General features: G+C 36.0%; 2 protein-coding genes across 2 annotated transcripts in view; both read left to right on the forward strand.

The window, feature by feature from the left end:
- The window catches only part of LOC101900656 (mucin-5AC), a 275,856-nt gene that overhangs the window by 172,704 nt on the left and 93,139 nt on the right, over positions 1-10,013 (forward strand). The window lies entirely within an intron of this gene.
- On the forward strand, positions 5,248-7,735 carry LOC101900137 (membrane metallo-endopeptidase-like 1). The gene has a single exon (XM_059121671.1). It carries the CDS (start codon positions 5,391-5,393, stop codon positions 7,578-7,580), a length of 2,190 nt encoding a protein of 729 aa, XP_058977654.1. The 5' UTR covers positions 5,248-5,390; the 3' UTR covers positions 7,581-7,735.

Raw genomic sequence — 10,013 nt, forward strand, 5'->3', positions numbered from 1 at the left:
TTCTTCAAGTTTCGCATTTAAATATTGTGACAAAAGTTGCCTATGCAGGTCTACGTCGTCGTATAGGCATTCGGTATTTTTAAGATTTTAACGGAATTATTAACGGATTTTATTTATTTATTTATTTATTTTTTTTTTTTTTTTTGATATTGCCAAATTTGTACCAAATGGTAGAGGGTATTAAAAGTTCGGCCTGGCCGAACTAACAGCTTTTTTACTTGTTTTTTGTTGAAACATCTTTTTTTACCCCTTAAAATGGCTATGTTTCGGTATAGGCCCCATTTAGTTTAGTTTAGTTTATTTCATACAAGTAATGCAAGAAGCTGTATTTGCTCTAAGGTTTTTTTTAGAATTTTGGCAATAGTTCTAAACAGAATTTTCCAGGATAAGTCCATGTTATGGTATGGACACCGTATAATTTGTTCTCTCGATATGCGATATTTTGATGCTTTTATTCACATTTTCAACTGAGTTATTGCAAAATCTATACAGGGTCACGTTTTGCATAGATCCAAACATTTGTAGGCCTTCATAGGCATATTTGCAAAATTATTACTTTTCATATTTATTTTCATGCAACTTTACTCAGATCATGACCAACATTCCAAAACCCGCAATTTTTCACAATTCGAAACACTGTGCATTGTTACTCTTGGACGATTCAATATTTTTATTATCCCCAGAACTCATTTTCAATGAGCCATTTTATTGGCAATTGCAGTAATAGTAATAATAATAATTAAATAAATCGTAATTCATAAAAATTAGTATTCAAATGAAGGCATCTGTAGCTATAGATAATACAAACGATTTATCTCCCTATCTGGGGTTTTGCCACATTTCCAACACTTTCAATTGTCTAAATATGAAATGTGTATGAATCTCTCTATGCAGGTATGTATTTTTGTATATTTGTTTTCAACAATTTCTACAAACATCCAATGCAATCGGTAATTCTGTGCCATGACCAGTTTGTATTTGTAATATTCACATCGTGTAAATTGAAAGCAAAAATACAGTAACAACAAAAACAACAACAAGCCCACTCGCTCATTACAAACAAATCATGACAAATGGAATCCATTCATTCATTCATTCATTGGAACGTCAAGTTTGCCAAAGTAGACTTGTAAAACATTGCTAAATGCTACGCTCTCAAAGAACAAGCCAAGATAAGCAGCGGGGACCATTGTTGCCAGGAGGCAGATATTATTTGAGCAAATTTTAGAAAAATTCGATTAAAAGATGAAAATTATTTCCTTAGTATTTAATGCTCATTCAATATTTATATATTTTTCTTTTCGCGAAAAAATCCTTAGCGGGGGTTATGAACATTTTTCCAATGAAAAATCGAGACCATTGGAAGACGAGAAATAATTGTATCCAATACAAAAATTTCCCTCGGATTTCATGACGGTAGATTTAAATACCTCAAAGAAATCAGGGAAATTTGCCAAAGGCCCGAAATTTGGCCGCAGCTTCACAGGAGCGTGACTTCCCCGAAATCGCACTAAATTATGTGCCATGATAATAAGCAAACGTATATTTTTGGGATGTTTGTCATTATTTCGGAATCTCTCGTAATTCAGTGCATGACACCCAAATTTACCGACTAAACCAACCCGAATTTAAGCGCTAAAAGATATAAAATGCTGACATTTCTAAAAAGGTAACTGGTAAGGCTATCATTCATAAATTAGGGTATTGAGTCATTGGTCGAAGCATCACCCGTATTCTGTTCCGCAATATAGAGTTTTGAACTGAAAGTACTAAAAGCTTGGGAAATATCTAATTACATATAATGTGTAGAAGTAAAATAAAAGTCCGTGGTCTCAGTGTACGAGGAGGACGTATGTCACAAGGACAAAAAGTCAGTGTTCTCAGTATACACTGAGGAAATTTTTTTCTTATATATATATATATATATATATATATAAGAAAAAAAAAATATATATATATATATATATATATATAAATACCAATATCTAAATACCAAAATGCCGATCCCCTCACGCAAGCGCTTTGCCGGCAATAGGCCAAAATTCCGCAGAGCAATATTCGTACAGGTTTCGTTGACCGTTTGAAGGCCATAATTCGTGTCAAAAGTAACCAATTCGAACAAATCTAAACTTATTCAAAAATTTGATGCTATCTCCGACATTTTTTGATCTCATTCAATAAAATTAAAAAAAAATGTAAAAATTATGACGTTTGACTTTGTTGCAGTTTTTTCATCTCAAATTTTTCCGAAAAGCTTTTTTCTATAGAAAAAAATATTCAAACCAACGATCTTTTTCTAAAGAAAACAAGTGAAAAACCTGTAAGTTCGGCCGGGCCAAACTTTGAATACTCTCCACCATTTGGAAAGAATTTGGCAATTCTCAAAAAAAAAAATCTGTTTAAATCTTAAAAATACCGAATGGAGCTGTTATATTGGGGTCTATACGACGACATGGACGTGCATAGGTAACTTTCGTCATAAGCCATTACAATATTCAAATGCAAAACTTAAAAAAAATCGATGAATAATGTAACTAAAATCATCAAAATACCGAATATCGGGAGGTACCGTTATATGGGGGCTGTACAAAGATGTGGACCTACACAGACAATTTTCTGACTTAGGCTGTAGTATCCATCACGAACTTCAAATGCCAAATTTGAAACAATTCCGGTGAATAATGTCGCTAAAATCATAAAAATACCGAATATAGGGAGGTTCCGTTATATGGGGGCTATGCGAAGACGTTGACCTGCAAAGCCAATTTTCTGTCATAGGCTGTAGCATCCATTATGAACATCAATTACCAAACTTGAAACATTTCCGGTAAATAATGTCGCTAAAATCATAAAAATATCGAATATCGGGAGGTACCGTTATTTGGGGGCTGTACCAAAACGTGGACCTGCACAGACAATTTTCTTTCTTAGGCTGTAGTATCCTTTTCGAACTTCAAACACTTCCGGTGAATAATGTCGCTAAAATCATCAAAATATCGAATATCGGGAGGTACCGCTATTTGGGGGCTTTACCAAAACGTGGACGTGGACCTACGTGGTCTATTTTTAATATTAACAGTCCTGCAGACACAATATACATTTGAGTAAAATTTGATCAATCTACTTCATTTCGCTCGGAAGCTAGAGTGATTTCCACAGACGAACAAACGGATAAACGGAGAGACGGACGGACATCGCTAAATTGACATAGAACTTTATGCTGATCAAAAATATATATACTTTGTGGGGTCTAAAATATATATTTCGAGGTTTTACAAACGGAATGACAAACTTAATTTACCCTCCATACTATGGTGGAGGGTATAAAAAAAAACCTCAGACCAACGATTTTTTTTCTATAGAAAAAACCTAAGACCAACGATTTTTTTTCTATAGAAAAAACCTCAGACCAACGATTTTTTTTTATAGAAAAAACCTCAGACCAACGATTTTTTTCTATAGAAAAAAATTCATCAGACCAAGGATTAGACCTATGATTTTTTTATAGAAAGCAATTCCTCAGACCAATGATTTTTTTCCAAAGGAAAATAGTGCTCAGACCGACAATTTTTTTCTATAAGATAATAATGCTCAGACCGACAATTTTTTTCTATAGGAAAAAAACCTCAGACAAACGATTTAGAAAAAACGATATAGAAAAAAACCTCAGACCAACGATTTTTTTCTATAGAAAAAAACCTCAGACCAACGATTTTTTTCCATAGAAAAAAACCTCAGACCAACGATTTAGAAAAAAACGATATAGAGAAAAACCTCAGACCAACGATTTTTTTTATAGAAAAAATCCTCAGACCAACGATTTTTTTCTATAGAAAAAAACCTCAGACCAACGATTTTTTTTTCTATAGAAAAAACCTCAGACCAACGATTTTTTTCTATAGAAAAAAACCTCAGACCAACGATTTTTTTTTTTTCTATAGAAAAAAACCTCAGACCAACGATTTTTTCAGACCAACGATTTTTTCTATAGGAAAATAATCCTCAGACCGACCATTTTTTTCTATAGGAAGAAATTCCTCAGACCAAGGATTAGACCTATGATTTTTTTATAGAAAGCAATTCCTCAGACCAACGATTTTTTCTAAAGGAAAATAGTGCTCAGACCGACAATTTTTTTCTATAAGAAAATAATGCTCAGACCGACAATTTTTTTCTATAGGAAAAAATTGCTCAGACCGACAATTTTTTTCTATAGGAAAAAATTGCTCAGACCGACAATTTTTTTCTATAGGAAAAAATTGCTCAGACCGACAATTTTTTTCTATAGGAAAAAATTGCTCAGACCGACAATTTTTTTCTATAGGAAAAAATTGCTCAGACCGACATTTTTTTTCTATAGGAAAAAATTGCTCAGACCGACAATTTTTTTCTATAGGAAAAAATTGCTCAGACCGACAATTTTTTTCTATAGGAAAAAATTGCTCAGACCGACAATTTTTTTCTATAGGAAAAAATTACTCAGACCGACAATTTTTTTCTATAGGAAAAAATTACTCAGACCGACAATTTTTTTCTATAGGAAAAAATTGCTCAGACCGAAAATTTTTTTCTATAGGAAAAAATTGCTCAGACCGAAAATTTTTTTCTATAGGAAAAAATTGCTCAGACCGAAAATTTTTTTCTATAGGAAAAAATTGCTCAGACCGAAAATTTTTTCTATAGGAAAAAATTGCTCAGACCGAAAATTTTTTTCTATAGGAAAAAATTGCTCAGACCGAAAATTTTTTTCTATAGGAAAAAATTGCTCAGATCAAGGATTTTTTTTCTATAGAAAAAAACTCAGATCAAGGATTTTTTTCTATAGAAAAAAACTCAGACCAAGGATTTTTTTTCTACAGAAAAATAGTCCTCAGACCTAGGATTTTTTTTAGAAAGCAATTTCTCAGACCAACGATATTTTCTATAAATAAAGTGCCTGAGACCCACGATTGTTTTAATAGAAAAAAATGCATTTCTCGATTTTTTATATGAATTGCTGTTTTCCAATTCCGCAACAACGACAACCCTGTAAACACGGACTTAGTGTCTTTTTTTAACAAAACTATTTACGAAATCTGTTGATAACTTTTTGAACTGGACTCTGTGTGGAAATAAACACAACAAACCTACAACCGGCTGGCGGGTTGGCTGTCTAACTTTAAGATACAGAGAGCGATTCCAAGCAAGAGCAGCAACAACTGCTGCCACAAATGAATGGGTGAGCAAATACTAATTGTCGGACAGTCGGCCACAAATAGAAAAAATGAACAGTCCGGCAGTTGTACTTGTTCGGTTCAGTGCGTACGTAGTAGCGCTGTGGCAATTGAAAGCAGCGGTGGTGTCGGCGGAAATTTTTTCCAGAGATTCGTGATAATCGACTACGAAAGATCATGTCGTGGCAATTTCGAAGAAGCTTTTTACTACTAATCCAGGTGATTCACTTGATGGACTTTGGCCGTGGTACGCCAACGGTTCGGGTGAATTTGGAAGCGAATCGCATTTCGCAAAACAATGACTCGGAATATGTGGCGGGCATAATGCGTTTGGCCAAATCGGCAGAGATGCGAAATTTTATGAAAACGGATGAAGATGTTTGTGAAAATTTCTATGAATATGCCTGTGGGAATTGGCCGCGTCTAAATCCGGCCGAGTCAACGGCCAGTAGGAAAACGTCAATATTTGATTTGCTTGAAATGACCTACAAACAGAGACAGCTGAATCTTTTAATGGAGGATTGGGAGAATGAAGAGACGGATGAGGAAGATGAGGAGGAGATGGAGGGAAGGCATCCCGGAGATGCTATCAATGCAGAGGCTGTGAAGAAGGTGAAAGACTTTTACAAATCCTGTCGCAAAATGAGCATGGTAAAGAAACCCCAAGTGGTAATGGAAATGCGTAAAATAATTGACGAATTGGGAGTCATGCCAGCCTTACTGGGTCCTGGCGAGGAATGGGAAGGAGAAAAGGATTTCAATTGTTTCAAACTGTTGGGCTCCATTCAACACAGATATGGTTTTGACATTATCATACAATTGGGTTTAAGGCCAGATTTTGATAACAGCTCCCAGCACACTTTGTTTGTGGGCCAACCGGCCTTGAAGCTGCGCACCAAAAGCGTTTATCAGGGTTTGGCCACCCAGCGTATAAGAGAGCAATACCAAGAGGGAATAGAGAGTAATTTAAAAGATTTTCTCGATGTACCGGCGGAGAGGGCCCACCTGGTGGCCAAGGGAATTTTGGAATTTGAAATCCAATTATCCGAGGGACTCATGGATTTTCACACCGACACCACCCTGAGAGCTGCCTCCATTAAAAGGACACCTGAGGAACTGGAGTCACTATATGGAGAAGATATGAATTTTCTACTATTTTTGGAAACCATTTTGGGTTACCCTTTAAATGTCACGTGCTATGAATATAGCCCAAAATATCATGAGGTTCTACGCCAGGTTTTACAGCGCACCCCCAAGGCTCAGGTGGCCAATTATATTATGTATCAACTGGTGGAGCCGTTCTTTATGGCATATGATCGCTCCTTCTTGGCGCTGGAGGAAATGTGTCTGGAGAAGACGAAAAAGTTCTATCATCATGTTTTGGATTACATGGTCTACAGGAGTTACAACACCGCCCTGATGCAGCATGACATTTTGACAATTTGGCGTGAGGTCAAACAAACATTCCGTCAGCAAATGGACACGACACGCATGGACTGGTTGAGTGCAGATTCACGTAAATTGGCTCTGGAGAAATTGGACAAGCTGCAGCTGCACATTAATTCCTATGAAAAACGGAATTTTTCCGAGGAATATAAACTGCTGCGCATTGATGAGGGCAACTACATTGAAAATCTCAAGGATATGAATAATTTGCGTGTCATAAAGTTTCTCGAGCAATTGAGTCAGTCGGGAAAACTGGAAATGCCCACACATCAATTGGGCTATTCACCGGCTTTTATTAACTCGGAAAATCTCATCATTATACCCGTGGCTCTGCTGCAACCAAATTATCTGTGGTCCAGCCATTATCCACAGGCCCTGAAATTCGGTACCCTGGGTTTCCTTTTGGCCCATGAGTTACTGCATGGTTTTGATGACATTGGCACCACACCACCACATAAGACGGGCACCAATAACACCAGCACCTGGTGGGATGAGGCCTCCTTTAAGGCGTTTAAACACAAAAAGTCATGTTTTAAAAATCAATATGCCCACTTCCGTTATAATGGCAAATATTTACCCATGTCCGATATGCAATCGGAAAACATAGCCGATAATGGGGCCATCCAAATAGCATATAAATCCTATATACGCTGGCTGAATCAGCAGACGCTGGAGTCGCTGGATGAGCTGTTGCCCAACATGAAATTCAACAACAAGAAATTATTTTTCCTCAGCTTTGCCCAATTCTTTTGCGTTGATGTCGATGAGGTAATGAAGGATAAGGTGTCGTTACTCGATGTCCATGCTCCGGCAAAATATCGAGTGGTGGGGCCTTTGGCAAATTTCGCAGAATTTGCCAAGGTATTTAAATGTGCACAAGGCTCCACCATGAATCCCCTGAAACGCTGTGAAATTTACTAACTTTGTTTTTTGTTTTTTTTTAATCAGCCAAGTACCTTAGAAATCGGATTAACATTCTATGAATAATTTTAATTAATTTTTTATATTGTTTTGTAAGTTAATAAGAAAATACCAAATCACACAATATATATGTTTTTATGTTTTAATAAATGTCGATCGAATAATTATTCGTGTTGGATTTTACATTGTCTTAGGTGTGTTATCGGTTGATATGAAGGCGATAAACTGAGGAAACATTTTCATCACATCATTTTAGATTTACCACTTCGCTCATTACCGTGTATCAGCGTTTGGTAGCAATTTGTAAGTTTCGAATTTCCCAATGCTGCCGTCCCACATCTTTTGCCAGCATTCCAAATTATAGAATTCTAGTACTATTGAGTACCAATTTCATACATTCTGTCCTACTCCTTCCAGTCAATACACTGTTGGTACTTTTTTAGTACAAACAGGTAAAAAAGCAACTAAGTTCGGCCGGACCGAACTTTTAATACACTTCACCATTTGGAAGGAACTTAAAAAATGTAAAACCAGTAAAAAAAGCCTTAAAGTCAGGCGGGGCTGACTTTATGATACCCTACACCACTTTGCTAATTTAGAAGAGTTCCGCATAACAATTAAAAGTTCATACACGCTATGATTATAATTTTAAGTTCAAAGAACTGAATATGCCGAAGCATTTGTATCTTTTAAATTCGGACTTATATTACCTATTCGGTGCACAATTAACTTGAAATCGGATAAAGAGATATATGGGAGCTATATCCAAATCGGAACCGATCTCGATAAAATTTGGAAAAGATATTTCTGAGCTGTATTTGATATATTTCCCTGAAAATCGTCGTTACGGAGTGCATATTACAGCTGTGGGTAACAAATATAACAAATCGAATGAAGAGTATATATGGGAGCTATAGTTATATCTGAACCGATCTTCACCAAATTTGACATACTAGCTTCTAGACTCAATTCGGTCGTAAGTGCCAAATTTCATCCAATTTGGGCATATATTAGACGTTTGGTGCACAATAAAAAGTAAATCGGACGAAGTTATATATAGGAGCTGTATCCAAAAACGATCTCGATAAAATTTAGCAAATGTATTTCTGAGCTGTATTTGATATATTTCCCCAAATATTGTTGTTACAGAGTGCATATTACGGCTGCGGAGGACAAAAATAACAAATCGGATGAACAATATATATGGGAGCTATAGCTATATCTGAACCGATTTCGATCAAATTTGGCATACTTATTTTCAGGCCTAATCTGGTTGTACGTGCAAAATTCCATACTCTTCGGACTGATATTACACGTTTGGTGCACAATAAAAGGCAAATCGGACGAAGATATATATGGGAGCTATATCTAAATTTTGACCGATTATCTCCAATTTCAATAGAGTTCGTCCTTGGGCCAAACAAATGATTTGTGCAAAATTTCATCTGGATAGGGCAATAAATGCGAACTGTACTTTGTTTACAAAAATACATGGACAGACGGACGGACGGACGGACATGCATAAATCGACTCAGAATTTGATTCTATGCAGATCATCAAAAGGAACTCTCGTTTCCTTTTGCCTGTTACAAGCAAATGCACAAAGACGTAATACCCTGACCACCTTGTGGTGTAGGGTATAAATATTAGTTTCTTCCGTTTATCCTGAACCAAACTGTTCCAAATTTAATACCATTTAGTACAGCTCGCACATTTAAAACACATTTCCAAAGCTATTTTCATACATCAAACTTACTTTCCAACCTTCATTTTCATACCAAATTTCAAGTGTTTAGTTGTATCGGTACACATAATACCAAATGGAACCATTTTAAAAGCTAAGTGCAATTTTTGAACTTTTCGTAAGCTTAAAGTTCGAATTTCTAAAAAGCCTTTCGTATATTTACCCTGCACTCCATCAGGGACTCTCATTCCAAATTGTACCTTATAAAGTTGTTTCAATACAAAGATACCTTTAGTACACTTTTACCCACAACAATACCTCACTTGCAAAATTTAATCATATAAGTACCGAGTTTCTGCCGCATACACTGATTTGAGTACTTATTTAGTATAACTTTTAGTACAAATTACCAAAAACCTCCCGTGCCCCCCAATTTTTAAGTTTCTCACCCTTGAAATAGATAGATCGATACACATCTTTATTTGTAACTATATATTCTACATCCATAGGCTTTTTCCTAATTTCCTTCTTCGAAAAACTTTAATTTCCAAAGGATACCCGAAACATTCAACCCCACTCCCTCCCACCCCACTACATGTCAAATTATGCCTGATTTAGAATGGCATTGTAAATCTCCCCAAAGATGATTTTGTCATCCATCAATTTCGGTTTGACGCGTTGAGATTTGAACAACAAACGGCGAGCGGATGAACGAACGAACGCAACCTCTTAGGAGAAAATTGAACTGT

The sequence above is a fragment of the Musca domestica genome, unplaced genomic scaffold (genome assembly GCF_030504385.1).
Source record: "Musca domestica strain aabys unplaced genomic scaffold, Musca_domestica.polishedcontigs.V.1.1 1, whole genome shotgun sequence".
Classification (NCBI taxonomy): Eukaryota; Metazoa; Arthropoda; class Insecta; order Diptera; family Muscidae; genus Musca; species Musca domestica.